At 50.3% G+C, this 15,975-nt stretch overlaps 1 protein-coding gene across 2 annotated transcripts in view; it reads left to right on the forward strand.

The window, feature by feature from the left end:
* Nucleotides 1–15,975, forward strand: part of MDN1 (midasin AAA ATPase 1) — a 765,271-nt gene that overhangs the window by 714,601 nt on the left and 34,695 nt on the right. For both annotated transcript variants that reach the window (XM_029595415.1, XM_029595414.1), the window contains exon 94: nucleotides 15,745–15,905. In XM_029595415.1, the coding sequence (XP_029451275.1) occupies nucleotides 15,745–15,905 (161 nt within the window). The remainder of the gene's footprint in view (nucleotides 1–15,744; nucleotides 15,906–15,975) is intronic.

Raw genomic sequence — 15,975 nt, forward strand, 5'->3', positions numbered from 1 at the left:
TGCATGCCCAAGAGTTGATGCCATGGTCTGCGCGGTCTCCAAGCGCACTACCATCCCAGTGGAGGGAGGAGCTGCGCTCAAGGATGCACATGACCGGCGGCTGGAGTCCATCCTCAAACAGTCATTTGACGTAGCCGCTATGTCCCTACAAATTGCAGCCTGCTGCACTGTTGTGACACATGCCTGCTTATCACAAACCAGGAACACCCCGGGAGAAGACATGGAACCAGAAGTATCATTCCTCGCGGACGCTGCCTCCGACCTAGTGTGCAACGCGGTCAGAGGAGTGTCCTCTGCTTTGGTGGCCAGGAGGCAACTCTGGCTCCGAAGCTGGTCAGCTGATGCATCCTCCAAAATGCGCCTCACGAGGATTCCCTTCAAAGGATCCCTCCTATTCGGCAGCGAACTAGAGAAACTGGCCGACAAATGGGGCGAGTCCCCATTGCCGCGCCTACCGGAGGATAAGACAAAGAGAATCTAGCGACCCTTCTCCAGGTCCTCCAGGGTAGAAGTTCACAGCGCTTCAATCCTTACAGGAGCAACTATCAAGCCCCCCCGCCCTAAGGGCAGGAACCAGTCCTTTCGGACCAAGCACAACAAGAGGGGAACCAGCTCGGGTACAGGCCCCAGCCGCACCCCACAATGAGATTCAGCCGACCCATCCAAGGGAAGAAGCCAAAGGGGGGCAGACTAGCCCTATTCTACCGCAGATGGGTCGAGATAACTTCGGAGAAGTGGGTCCTAGCCATCATTTGGGAGGGGTACTACCTGGATTTTCTACAAATCTCTCCGAACAAGTTCGTGGAGTCCCCCTGCCACGACCTCTCCAAGAGAGTGGCAGTGGAAGCTCCACTGTCCAGGCTACTGGCCCTCGAGGCCATAACCCCAGTGCTTCCACAAGAAATAAATACTGGACATTATTCCATTTATTTTATCGTCCCCAAGAAAGAAGGAACATTCAGGCACATCCTGGACCTCAAATCGGTCAACCGCCACCTGAGGATTCCCCGCTTCCGCATGGAAACCCTACGATCCGTTATAAGGACGATACAACCAGGAGAGTTTCTCATATCCCTGGATCTTTCGGAGGCCTACCTACACATCCCAATTCATCAGGAACACCAGCGTTACCTACGCTTCAAAGTCCTGAACCGTCACTACCAGTTCCAGACACTACCCTTCGGGTCAGCCACAGCACCCCGGACGTTCACCAAAGTAATAGTAGTGTTGGCGGCAACACTGAGGAAGGAAGGCATCCTCGTTCACCCTTACCTGGATGACTGGCTGATCAGGGCAAAGCAACCAGCAGTCATAACTCTACTGGAGAGCCTAGGATGGGTGGTCAACACGAACAAAAGCTCCCTACAGCCCTCACAGTCGCTGGAATACCTAGGAGTCAGATTCAACACCAAAGAGGACAAAGTCAGCCTGACCCCCACAAGGAGATCAAAATTGTGGAACCGGCTGCAAACCTTGCTTGAACGATCCTCGTCCCACAGCATGGGATTACCTGCAAGTCCTCGGGCTGATGGCATCCACCCTGGAAGTTGTGCCATGGGCGCGAGCCCACATGAGGCCCCTACAGCGCTCTCTCCTATCACGGGGGAGCCCACGGTCCCAGAACTACACCGTATGTCTATCACTCCCGGGCAGAGTTCGGACCCAACTACGGTGGTGGCTGCAGGCCAGCCACATGAGCCGGGAATCAAGACTATCCTCCCCAACCTGGACTCTGCTCACCACAGATGCCAGTCTACAAGGATGGGGAGCACACTGCGAGGAGTTAACCACCCAAGGGCAGTGGAACGCAGATGAGGCGGGATGAAACATCAACCGCCTAGAAGCACGGGCAGTCAGACTAGCCTGTCTGCGGTTCACTCACAGACTCCGAAACAAAGCGGTCAGAGTAATGTCTGACAACGCCACGACAGTGACCTACATCAACCGGCAGGGGGGAACCAGGAGCCAACAGGTGTCTTTAGAAATAGACCCCCTGATGGCGTGGGAGGAAGCAAACCTCCAGGAGATCTCCGCCATCCACATCACCAGGAAAGACAATATCACGGCAGACTTCCTCAGCAGGGAAAGCGTAGACCCAGGAGAATGGAGGCTGTCGTAAGGCCACCTTCCAATTGATATTGAATCGGTGGGGGACACCGGACATGGACCTTTTGGCAAACAGATCCAACGCCCAAGTATCCAGATACTTCAGCCGCAGGCTGGAACCGCAATCCCAAGGGATCAAATGCCCCGGTAAAGACCTGGCCACCGGGGACTCTACCGTACGCCTTCTCACCGTGTCCCCTATTGGGCGCGATCATTCACAAGATACAACTACACAAGGGACTAGTTCTTTTGGTGGCTCCGGATTGGCCAAGAAGACCCTGGTATGCAGACATGAGAAGACTGGCAGGGAACACTCTACCCCTGCCCCCACACAGGAACCTGCTACAACAAGGCCCGATCCGCCACGAGGACCCAGCTCAATTCTCTCTTACGGTCTGGCCATTGAGAGGGCCTGCCTGAGAGAGAGTGGATACTCGGGGGTGGTAATCGACACTCTACTCCGAGCACGCAAGTTCTCCACATCGTTAACGTACATAAGGATCTGGAGAGTATTTGAAGCCTGGTGCAAAGACCACAAATCAAGCCACACTCATTTAAAGTTCCTGTGATCCTGGAATTCTTACAGAATGGACCACAGAAGGGTTTGTCCCTCAACTCCATCAAGGTACCAGTGGCCGCATTGTCATGCTACGGCTCCAAGAGCGAGGGCGACAGCATAGCTTCTCACCCGGATGTGTCACGCTTCCTGAAAGGAGTCAAACACATTCGCCCACCACTAAAGTGGCCGGTACCTCTGTGGAATCTCAATCTCATTTTGGACTTCCTAGCAGGAACCGCCTTCAGACCCCTCCGAGGCCTGTCCCTCCGCCTGTTAACCTTAAAGACGGTGTTCTTGCTGGCAGAGTGTTCAGCCCGCCGCATCTCGGAACTAGAAGCACTGTTCTGCCGAGAGCTGTTCCTCAGGCTCACCCCAGGGTCTATCCAACTACGCACGGTTCCCTCTTTCCTCCCCAAAGTGGTCTCACACTTCCACCTCAACCAGAACATCTCGCTACCAACGATGGATGGCTTGAAGAATTCGGAAGAAGCCCGTAGTCTACATCACCTCAACGTCTGCAGACTCCTAGCCAGATACCTGGAAATGTCGGAACCCGTACGAAGAACGGCCCACCTTTTCGTCCTTCACAGCAGAAAGAGACAAGGGGAAGCGGCCTCGCGGGCAACCATCGCCCGCTGCATCAAGGAAGTCATCAAGGCGGCCTACGTAGAAGCTGGCAAGCCACCACCTCTACAGGTCAAGGCCCATTCTACCAGAGCCCAGGCAGTATCCTGGGCAGAAACTAGAATGTTGTCACCTGCCAAGATCTGCAGGGCGGCGACATGGTCCTCCATCCATACTTTCTCCAGATTCTACCGTCTGGACGTTCAGGGTCGGGAGGACACTGCATTTGCAAGGGCAATACTAAGTGGGTCACAGGCAGCCTCCCACCTGGTTCGGGAGTAGCTTTTATACATCCCATTGGTCCTGAGTCCATCTGCTACATGCTAGGAAATGGAGAAATTACTTACCTGATAATTAAGTTTTCCTTAGTGTAGACAGATGGACTCAGCATCCCACCCTTGGCTGCTATTTCGCATGGTCTTTCAAATAATTCAAGGGTAAACCATGTTTTCATTTACCTAGGGCATCCACCCTGCCGGGTGTCGACGCTTTCCGGTTGAGTACTCTGGCGGTCTCCAGCTATAGTCAATCAACCAGTTCAAGTTAATCAAGTTTGAACATTTAACCAAGTTATAAAGTTATTCAAGTTAACCAAATTATTAAGTTAATCAATCATTCAGTCACACATATATCCACAATGCTTTTCGAGGAGAATACTGAAGAGCTGCACTTCCTGCAGGGGTATATGTACTAGGGGCTAACAGATTGAAATCTGATCCGTCTCCAACTGCTAACGGGAGTACGCTATACCAATTGGTCCTGAGTCCATCTGTCTACACTAAGGAAAACAAAATTATCAGGTAAGTGATTTCTCCAATATGATGGCAGACAAGACCCATCTTGTCTGCCCTGTTTCTTTCCTGTTGTATTGCCATTGGCTCCTAGTTGATCGATCTTTCTATTCGGTTTTTGGTAACTAAGGGAACCGCTTCCTGGGACAGACACAGAGCTGCAGCTCTTTCTTTTCCTCTCATACTACTTACTGGTGTTCCCTGTACATACCTGGATCAGTGAAGACTCCTGGGTTTTGCCTCCCTTCCAGTAGATGGAGACAGAGGAAAAACTTGAAGAGCACCCCCTCTTAACCTGGTGTGACACCTGCATCTCTTCAGTGTTTCTCCATCTCCAGCAGATGGAGGTGGTGCAAAACCTGCAGTCTTGACCGGTTCTTCAGTGTTAAGATAATCTCTATTTTAAAAAAAAGGATCAAGCAGGACAAACTAGTACAACCTCCCAGGGGGTAGGCAGGTCCTAGTGGGGCTATCCCACCTGGTAGTATGTTTGAGGAACTGGGATTGGTGACCCTGCAGGGCTCTAGGACAGTACGGCGCCAGGGGTAACTACCAGTAGTATGGTCCCTCCCCCTTATCCCCCAGCCTGAACAAAAAGCAGCCTGTCAGCCTTCTTTGCTTAGCGGCTGCTGCAGTGAGTCAAAAAAAAAATAGTTAATAGTTTGGATCGGGATGCTCCGGTTTGCAAATGGGAAGATTTTAGATTTTTTGATCTCTGCAGCGGCGTTCGTTCTCAAGTGTGCTCTGGCTGCAGCTGAGCCTTTTTCCTCTGTCCCATTGGCGCTTCCCCGTGTCGCTCATGCCGCATCCGGCACAATGTGTGGCCTGCGGGGAGTCCGCTTCGCGGGCTCTCCCATGTGGGGCTGTGTATTAGGTGTCTCCCCTTGGGGAAGGTACTTCAGATCGGGGACTGGGGTCTTTGGCAAAGTCTCGTGGTATGGCGCAAAGATCTGCCCCTCAGGAAGGTCAGGCCGACCCATTCCTGCTGAACATGGGAATGGCAGCCAACTTGAATTCTTTTGCAGACTCGTGGGCCAAAGCATCGGGGGGAGGGGATCTCCCGCCCGATCTGTCTCCGGTTCCTAACAATCCTGAGGACCTTATGGATCCATACCAGGACTTTTCTGATGGCGAGCCTGATACCCTGGTGGGGGAGGGGGGCGGTCTTAATGCCTTCTCATTGGATTTTTTGCTTTTAATGCACAAAGCTTTCATGGCTAGCCAGGCTCAGCAGAGTGGGGATTCACAGCAGGGCTGAACTGAGGGCCCCCCCCCCCACCCCCTCCCCCCCCCAAGAAAATTCCCAGATACCTAGAGTCCCAGGGATCCCTTTGAGTAAAGAAGCTACAGGGCTCCTCGCTTCCAGACGGGGCCTCCATCCTGGTCGCTGCAGGTGCTGGTGCTTCGGACACTCTCACAGTCCCTCCACCCCTGCCTGGGACAGATCCAGACTAAGAACTGGGGAAGGCGTCTCCTCTGGAGAGTGATGACCCAAAGGTTGTTCGCCTGTTCCACAAGGAGGAATTAGACCCCCTCATTCCGTGGGTCTTGTCAGAGTTCAGAGTGGAGCTCCCCCAGGAAGTCTTGCCTCAGGATTTGGTGGACCCGGTCCTGGCAGGGTTTCGGGGCCCAGCCAAGGCTTTTCCATTTCATCCCATGGTTCAACAGTTGATGATCCAGGAGTGGGATGTGCTGGAAGCAGTCCTGCAAGTGGGACGGGCCATGGACAAACTTTATCCTTTGCCTGAAGAGACTTTGGAGCTTTTGAAATTTTCCAAAGTGGACACCTCAGTGTTGGCGGTAACAAAGAAAACCATGAATCCAGTAGCAGGAGTGGCGGCCCTCAAGGACCTCCAGGAAAGGAAACTATAGGTTCTTTTGAAACAGATATTCAAAGTTTTGGCACTGGGTATCAGAGCAGCTGTTTGCAGCTTCCGCCTCAGGAATTAGCACAGGCGCTGTTTGCAGCTTCCGCCTCAGGAATTAGCACAGGCGGAGCGCTTAGAGGTGGCAGTTGCATATGGAGCGAATGCCTTATACAATCTTCTGTGTACTTCGTCTAGGACCATGGCATCTGCAGTTTCAGCCAGGAGGCTCCTGTGGCTACACAACTGGTCAGCCAATGTCTCTTCCAAAGCCCAGTTGAGTGCTTTACCTTTCAAGGGGAAGTTTCTCTTTGGCGAAAACTTGGAGCAGCTGATCAAGTTGCTGGGGGAGAACAAAGTTCACAAACTCCCAGAGGATTAGCCTAAGTCTTTGAGTGGCTTCTTTCCAGCTTGTTCTCATTTTCAGGGACAACGGAGATTCCAGCAAAGCAGGGCGCCAGCTTCAGATCAGACACAGCCCGCTGGCAGGCTGCAAGCCTGGTCTCATTCCTTTTGAGGCTGTAGACCCTCTCATGATGGTGTCACTTCCGCATGGCTTGGAACCAAGTCCACTCAATGAGATGCGGTTGGCCCATTACTCTGTTCCTGTAGTTGGGGTACAGCTGACCGGTTTTTACGAGGAATGGGTCAAAATAACCTCTGACCAGTGGATTCTAAACATCATTGAACATGGCTACATGTTAGAATTTGCTCAGCCTCTCCAAGACCTTTTTATAGTCTTCCCTTGCGACTCTCACATGAAAGAGCAGATCGTTTGTCAGACCCTCGACCACCTGAGCTGTCTGGGGACCATAGTTCCCATTCCCCAAGCAAAGTGGACAAGGGGTCACTACTTCTGGTCAATCCTGGACCTGAAAAAGGTGAACAGGGCACTCAGTTCTACATTTCCAGATGGAGACACTGCGCTCCGTCATTGCAGCGGTCCGCAGCGGCGAGTTCTTGGCTTCCTTGGATTTAACGGAAGTGTATTTGCACATAACCATCCACAGGGATCACCAGAGCTTTCTTCGGTTCATAATCCTCGGCATGCATTTCCAGTTCTGTGCCCTGCCATTCGGTCTGGCTACGGCGCTTCGCATGTTCACCAAGGTGTAATGGTGGATGTGGCGGCAGCTCTCAGGAGGCGGGTTCTGGTTCACCCATATCTGAACGACTGGCTCATCCGAGTGAAGACTAGAGTCCTCTGCGAGACAGCGGTCATCAAAGTCATGAGTCTTCTGGAATCACTTGGATGGGTCATCAATCAGGCCAAGAGCAACCTTCTCCCCTCTCAGGTGCTGGACTTCTTGGGAGCCAGGTTCGACACCTGTGTGGGGAAAGTGTTCCTTCAGTCAAACTGGATCACCAAATTGATGCAGCAGGTCCATCGTCTCTTGTCGCTCCCACTCCTCAAGGACTGGGACTATTTGCAGGTCCTCTGTTCCATGGCATCCACCCTGGAGTTGGTCCCATGTGCGTTTGCTCATAAGAGACCATTACAGAGAGCATTACTCTTCCATTGGGATCCGAAGTCGGAAGAGTTTTAGGTCCCCTTACCAATCATCAGAGTCCGCCAGGTCCAATCTTAGCTGGTGGCTTGTTTCAGAGCACTTGAGTGGACCTTGAAGTTCCTCAGTGGGTGGTGGTAACCACAGATGCCAGTCTCTCCAGTTAGGGAGCGGTCTGTCAATCCCGATCGGTCCAGGGCCAATGGTCGGAGGAGGTGGTGAACTGATCCATCAATCGCCTGGAAACCAGAGCAGTTCTTTGGGCTCTATGGAACTTCCTGCCACTGGTACTCGACCGAGCGGTCCAAGTCCTGTCTGACAATACGACAACTGTGGCCTAGATCAACAGTCAGGGCAGCACCAAGAGTCTGGCAGTAGCCGCCAAAGCGGAGCAACTCATGGCCTGGGTGGAGCAGCATCTCGCCCTTCTGGCTACATCACACATTGCCAGAACAGACAATGTGCAAACGGATTTTCAGCAAGATTCTCAGATGGATAGAGGTTCACCCAGGAAAAGTAAAACTGGTGGCCCTGTCTGCCATGGTTCGCAGACCTAGTCAATCTCGCAGTGGATGGTCCCCTGAGACTGTCATCTTCCAAATCTGCTTCGTCAAGGCCCTATATTTTTTGACCAAGCGGATCGCTTTTGTCTAGCGGCCTGGCTTTTGAAAGGCGGCAATTGAGGAAGAAAGGTTATCCAGAGGACATGATTACTACTCTTCTGCAAGTGCGCAAGACCTCTACCTCGTTGACTAACGTCAGGGTAAGGAGAGTCTTCGAATCGTGGTGTCACGAGCAGGGCGTTCTCCCCCGTCAGTCCTTGGTGGCACAGATTCTGGCATTCTTACAGAGAGGCTTAGCCAAAGATTTGTCCTTCAGTTCCCTTCGGGTCCAAGTTGCAGCCTTGGGGTATCTCATATACAAGGTTCATTGTAGGGCTCTGACGTCTCATCCGGATGTGGTGTATTTTCTCCAGGGGACGAAGCATTTAAATCTTCCCCTTCATTCCATTTGTCTGTCCTGGAGCTCTGCTCGGCTTGGAGGGTGTCGGAGATCCAAGCCCTTTCTTGTAGGGAGCCTTTTTTGCGGATTTCTGATTCTGGGGTCTCTCTTAGGACGGTTCCATCTTTTTTACCAAAGGTGGTCTCGGCCTTCCACTTGCGTCAATCGGTGGAGCTTCCGGCCTTTTCTTATATTACTCCAGATGTACCTCATGCTAGGGAATTGAAGCGCCTGGATATCAGGGTTCTGTTGCGCTATTTGGAGGTCACAAATTCATTTCGAATCATCTGCTCGTTTTGTGGAGCGGTGCAAAGAAGAGTTACAAAGCATCCAAGATGACCATTGCCCGATGCCTGAAAAGTTATTTCTCCCAGGACAATCAGGATGGTAGTCCTCACATGTGGGTGACGTCACTGGACGGAGCCCTATCACGGAAAATGTTTGTCTAAGTTTCTAGAACTTTTGACTGGCACACTGAGCACGCCCAGCATACCATAATCCCTGTAGCCACAGGGGTCTCCCTTCAGTCTCTTTTTTTTTTTTTTTTTTTTTTTTCCCCCGCTGCTGTTTGCCTCGTGGTTAGAAGCTCTGTGAGAACTCTCACAAATTTTCCTCTCGGAAAAAATTTGAAGATTACTTTGTTAAAAAAAATTCCCTCATAGGGGTCTCCCATCGTGATATTGTTTTTCATCGCTCGGTGAGTAAAGCTTCACTGTCCCTGGTCTGTTCCTGCCCCCTACCTTTTCTCGGTGTCCGTAGGCCAGCAACCATTTTTGGGCCTCACCTCTGCCATAATGGCAACAGGTTTCAGAAAATGTCTGGAGTGCTCTCCCGTACCATGTCAATTACTGACCCACATGATGTCTGTGTGCTATGCCTCGGCTCATCACACGACGTTTCTCACTGCCCAAGTTGTGCCCAGATGACTCCGAAGGGTAGGCAGGCTTGCTACGGCAAGATGGAGACCCTGTTTAAAATCAAGTTGACTCCATCGATGTCCACCCAATCATCACCAGCAGTAACATCGAAAAATTAGTTATCAAACCACGCCGGGAACACCAGGGCAGCGGTTATCATCCGTCACAGACTCCATCTAAGGCATCTGTATCGTCTTCCTCTTTGCCGGAGAAAGCCCGGACCGAGCACCAAGGGACGCACTGGCACAGACTCGAGTCTACTCCCAGTGCTGGTGTGCATCGGCCTAGATGGCTATTGAGCTGACTGCGAAGGAGGACACGAGTAGAGGAGCCTTTAACCCCCTCTCCACCCGAGAAACCAAGGCGATCCCCACCGATATCGGTGCCAGGTATTGAGCCCCCACAAGTTCCTGTGGTAGTGCCTCCCCCTGTAGCTGCAATATCTATACCAGCTTTCAGGAAGGAACTGGATGGTTTCATCCGCAAGGCAGTGCTCTATGTTCTCCGAGACTTACAGCCATCGATGCCAGCCCCCACACCGACACCGGAGCCATTGATCCTTACACAGTTGTTAACTAGACTGGATATACTCATTGGTGCCCTTCCGACACAACACAGGCCGCCGATGCCAAAGCAACCCGCAAAGTCTCTGAAAGTCCCGATTCCCATTCCAGGATCTTCAGAAGACGAAGGCACAGACTCCAGTCCTCTTTCAACACCTATGCTGGAACCGATGCCTGGTCCATCAGGGCTCTCGGGACCTAGAGGCCCACGTTTCTCCTCGATGCCTTCGGTGCCACCGAAACCCACATCGGTTCCACTGCATATTCCATCGAAGGATCCATCGGTGCCAGCATGTCCTACAGTACCAAACTTCTCCCCTCCCTCAGGATCTCGACTAAAGACCACCTCTGACACATGGGAAGATGTTGACACCGACACATCCACAGAGGAGATCTTATCAGAACCATCTCCTCTGGAAGAAAGGAGAAAATCTCCCCCAGCAGATCTCTCCTTTGCTAATTTTGTAAGGGAGATGTCAGAGACATTCACCTTTGACCTGATTACATGCCATAAAACATTGGAAGTTCTCCAATTTGTTGATGCTCCGAAAAGTTATGGCTATCCCTGACCACGAAGTGCTAGTGGATCTCCGACATCGTCTCTGGGAGCATCCTTGTGCAGTCCAGCCAGTGAGTAAGAGGACAAATGCAACTTATCTGGTCCAACATATTCCTGGATTCCAAAAGCCACAACTACCCCATCAGTTGGTGGTAGTTGAGTCCGCACAGAAGAAGGCCAGAAGACAGACCTCACTCTTCAACACCTCCTGGCAAAGAACAAAAATTCCTTGATATCTTGGGTCAGAAGAAGTTTCAGAGCTCTATGCTAGTGTCACGCATAGCTGCATACCAACTTTACATGACACAGTATCAAAGGAATCTCTGGAAGCAGGTTCAGGGAATAGCAGACTCTCTTCCCCAACAACAGCAAGATAGTCTCAACGCCATACTACAGAAAGGCCTTGAGGCTGGGAAACATGAGGTTCGTGCTGCTTATGACTCCTTTGAAACAGCTTCTCGCATGTCGGCAATGGGAATCAGTGCCAGGAGGTGGGCTTGGCTGAAAGCATCTGACTTGAGACCTGAAGTCCAGGACAAACTTGCTGATTTTCCATGTACCGGTGAAAACCTATTCGGAGACAAGATACAAGACGCAGTGGCTCAACTAAAAGACCATAATGAGACCCTGTGGCAATTACCCACAGTTACTAATGAGGCCCCTTCCTCTGCAAGAAGATCCACCAGAAGGGACCCTAGAAAACCATTTTATCGCCCACGCAGATACTACCTACCTACATCTTGCATGAGGCCAATCCGGCCATCTCAGAGAGCACATCCTCGACAGCCCAAGACATCCAGGCCTCAGCCACCACAGCAAACAGGCCAGCCTGTAGATTTTGAGACCTATTCAGAGAACAGGAGCCGCTCCATAAATCCAGATCCAGATTTGCCAGTAGGAGGTTGAATGCACCACTTCAAAACCAACTGGCTCAACATTACCACAGACCAATGGGTTATATCCATTACAACCCAGGGATACCATCTACCATCATCTCTGGATCTTCAAGACGCTTACGCTCACATTCCAATATTCCCACATCACTGCAAGTACCTGCATTTCCTAGTGAGACATCAACACTTTCAGTACCAGGTCCTGCCTTTTGGACTTGCCTCGGCACCCCATGTATTCACAAAGTATCTAGCAGTGGCTCCAGCCCATCTAAGTGAGAAAAACATACACATCTTTCCTTACCTAGACTGGCTTATCAAGAGCCAATCCAAGCAAGGAGCTCTCAACGCTCTCAAGCTCACTATCAATCTGCTACATTTGTTGGGATTTCTCAACAACTACCAAAAATCCCACCTGACTCCATTTCATCGCCTGACTTTCATCTGAGCAGATTTGGACACCACAGTGGCAAAGGCCTTCCTGCCCAATGACCGCGCTGTCACTCTCTCCAAGCTAGCTTCATCTCTGCGCACAAAAGTAACAGCCTCAGCCCAATTCCTAACGTTGCTGGGCCACATGGCTTCCATAGTCCACGTCACTTCTATGGCCAGGCTGGCCATGAGAATACCTCAATGGACTTTGACTTGGAGCCACTGAGATTTCAGTCAACCACTTTCATTCAAGAATCAAGTAACCCACCAGTTACATTTATCGCTTCTCTGGTGGACAAACAAAGCCAACTTGCTAACAGGTCTACCCTTTTCTGCAACCAGTTCCGCAAGTAACTTTAACCACAGACGCATCCAACTTGGGTTGGGGAGCTCATGTGAACAACCTTCAAACTCAAGGTACTTGGACACAGCTCGAAGCAATGTTTCAGATCAACTTCCTAGAGCTTCGAGCTATACTTTATGCTCTACATGTGTTTAAGGACTGCCTTTCACACAAGACTGTTCTCATACAAACAGACAACACGGTTGCAATGTGGTACTTGAACAAATGGGGAGGCACAGGCTCTTATCTCCTCTGCCAAGAAGCCGCGCAGATCTGGGCCTGGGCCCTTGCACACTCCATGTATCTCCAGGCCACTTATCTGGCAGGCATATAGAACGTAGTAGCAGATCACCTCAGCCGATAGTTCCACACCCCCCCCCCCCCCCGAGGGGTCTCTGGATCCTGTGGTGGTAATCAGAATCTTCCAACGCTGTGGTCAACCAACGATAGACTTTCTTTGCATCCGAACTGAATCACAAAGTGGACAGATTCTGCTCCCTGCAAAGGCAATCAAACAAATTAGCCATGGACGCCTTCGCTCGCCCCTGGAACACAGGCCTCCTTTACACGTATCCCCCGATACCGCTGATAGCCAAAATTCTCGTGAAGCTGCAACAGGACAAAGGGTCAATGATACTCATAAACCCATATTGACCTCAACAAGTATGGTTTCCCATGCTTCTCGACCTCTCGATCAGAGAACCCATTCGCCTGGGCACAGCGCCCACTCTCATAACTCAGAACCACGGCATGTTACGCCATCCCAACCTTCAGACCCTATCCCTCACAGCCTGGATGTTGAAAGCTTTATCCTGCAACCACTCAACCTTTCAACTGATGTCTCTCAAGTGCTTGTAGCTTCACGAAAACCTTCCACACGAAAATCCTATAGTTCTAAGTGGAATAGATTTACCAACTGGGGCACACAAAAAGGTATAGGCCCTTTTTCCTGGCCCACTCCATCTCTATTAGACTACCTCTGGCACCTTTCAGACTCTGGCCTCCAGAATTACTCGGTGAGGGAACACCTGAGTGCCATCTCAGCGTACCACAAAGGAATTGGGGATGCCCCAATAACAGCACAACCCCTTGTGAGTAGGTTTGAGGGGCCTACTACAACTCAAGCCCCCTCTACGGCCACCAGTCAATGAGTGGGACCTAAATGTAGTACTTGCAAGGCTCATGCGCTCCCCGTTTGAGCCTTTGCACTCCTGCGATGTTAAATTTCATACATGGAAAGTTCTCTTCCTAGTAGCCATTACATCTGCTCGAAGGGTTAGTGAGTTACAAGCACTTGTCACATACTCACCCTATACCAGGTTCCTACATGACCAAGTGGTCCTACATACTCACCATAAATTCCTTCCCAAGGTGGTTACTGACTTCCACTTGAATCAGTCTGTAGTCTTGCCCACATTTTTCCCAAAGCCTCACTCTCACCAGGGCAAGAGAGTTTTACACACCTTGGACTGTAAACGTGCACTTGCATTTTATATAGACCGCATTGCAGTCCATAGGAAATCCACCCAACTCTGTTTCTTTTGATAAAAACAAGCCAGGAGTTGTAGTGGGCAAACAAACTATCTCCAACTGGCTAGCAGACTGTATCGCATTCTGCTATGACAAAGCAGGCCTTTCTCTCCAGGGACAAGTGAAGGTGCACGCAATAAGAGCCATGGCAACCTCAGTAGCACACTATCGTTCAGTACAGATTGCTGAGATCTGTAAAGCTGCAACATTGGAACTCTCTTCACACATTTGCAGCATATTACTGCCTAGACAAGGAAGGACGTCAAGACTGTCTTTGGCCAATCCGTCTTGAAGAACTTATTTCCAGTATAATCCCAACTCCTTCCACATCCACCTGCTGTGATTTTCAGGCTGCCTCATTTTTTCCAATAGTACACCAGTTGTTGTGCCTGTTGCACAAGTTGTAAGCTGTTGGTCAAAAAAAAGTCAGCCTGTAGCTTGCTAATCATCCACATGTGAGGACTACCATCCTGCTTGTCCTGGGAGAAAGCAGAGTTGCTTACCTGTAACAGGTGTTCTCCCAGGACAGCAGGATGGTAGTCCTCATGAAACCCACCCGCCCCCCGCAGAGTTGGGTCCGAAACGTTTTATTATTTTATTTTTTCGCTCGCACCTTTTCCTACAAACGAGACTGAAGGGGAAACCCCTGTGGCTACAGGTATTATGGCTTGCTGGACATGCTCAGTGTGCCAGTCAGAAGTTCTAGAAAAGTTGACAAAAGTTTTCTGTGATAGCGCTCCGTCCAGTGACGTCACCCAAATACGAACACCTGTTACAGGTAAGAAACTCTGCTTTCTTCTGCTTAGATTTGTCACGGCCGCCCTATTCCTGATGGGTTGAAAGCGCACTCGATACGGTCTCAAGCTGCTTCATGGGCCAAGTGCCAGTTGGTCTCGCCACAAGAGATCTGCAGGGCGGCGACCTGGAAGACTCTACACACTTTTGCTCGACACTACAGTTTGGACGTCCAGGCTCCAGATGTCAGCAACTTCGGGAGCAGTGTCATTCTAGCGGAATTCTCAACATCCCATCCTACATAGGGAACCTTTGGTACATCCCAGCAGTCTAGACTGATCTGGGTACGTACAGGGAAAGGAAAATTAGTTCTTACCTGCTAATTTTTGTTCCTGTAGTACCACGGATCAATCCAGACGTCCTCCTTTTATGGGGGGATTTTCACTCAATTTTTTCTTGAGTCCATGCTGATCGTTTTTTTTGCTGAAGAAGGCTACAGGTTTTTTCTTATTCTGGGTTTGGCATTTTTTTCACCAATTCCTGTTTATTTTGACAGTTCACTGTTTTGTCCTTTGCTTGATCTGCTGTAATTCTTGTTTTCTGCTTTGAATAATGTTCATACTGAAGAGATGCAGGTGGCACACCAGGTTAAGAGGGGGTGCTCTTCAAGTTTTTCTCTGTTTCCATCTGCTGGAAAGAGGCAGAACCCAGCAGTCTGGACTGATCCGTGGTACTACAGGAACGAAAATTAGCAGGTAAGAATCAATTTTCCCATGTGCATCAGCGCAGGGCTCTCACTTGGCAGGGAGGAGTCCCACTTCCTAAATTAATCTGTCAATTCCATCTTGCCAGCAGCGGAGGGCACCACAGCGTTAGTGAGCATGCTCCCTCTGAGTTCATCGCCCTCAGCCATGCTGTAGTATAGCCACCAGACTCCAGTGCCAGTCTGCTTTTCCTGTGTTGCAGTATAACTAATGATAAATCAGCAGACTGCACTGCAGCTTGGGGGCACAAGGAAGGAGATGGAAAGTAAGGGCTGGGAGAGGCTCATTAACTTGATAAAAGCAGGCAAGTATAAATATATGTGGCACTTGTCTTAGTATTCTGTACATAATCCATTTTCCTGCATTGCCTGAACATGAGTTTTCATTTACTGTTCTGCAGTTGCCTCCCCCCTTCATGACAGTTTATCTTGTAAGTAGTTAGCAATGTTCACAGATTTAATGAGCTAGGAAACAACTAGATTATAGAAGTTGTACTGGTAGAATGATTTTACCAACAATGCCCAATATTAAGTGCGCTTGTGTTGAATGATGGTAGGACATGAGACTGAACTGGAGATCCCGGCCATCAAATTGGAAGATGACAGTGACACCAGGAGAGAACAATCCAATCAGGCATCTGATGATGAAAAGCCCGAGAGAAGCAGGGACTCTACTATTCACACTGCTCATCAGTTTCTGGTAGATCCTACCACTCAGGTACTGAAGCACCAAATTCTTAATTTCACAGAGGGAAAAAGGGATGGGGAGAGAGTAATTTCTCAGCGTT

The sequence above is a fragment of the Rhinatrema bivittatum genome, chromosome 3 (genome assembly GCF_901001135.1).
Source record: "Rhinatrema bivittatum chromosome 3, aRhiBiv1.1, whole genome shotgun sequence".
NCBI classification, from domain to species: Eukaryota; Metazoa; Chordata; class Amphibia; order Gymnophiona; family Rhinatrematidae; genus Rhinatrema; species Rhinatrema bivittatum.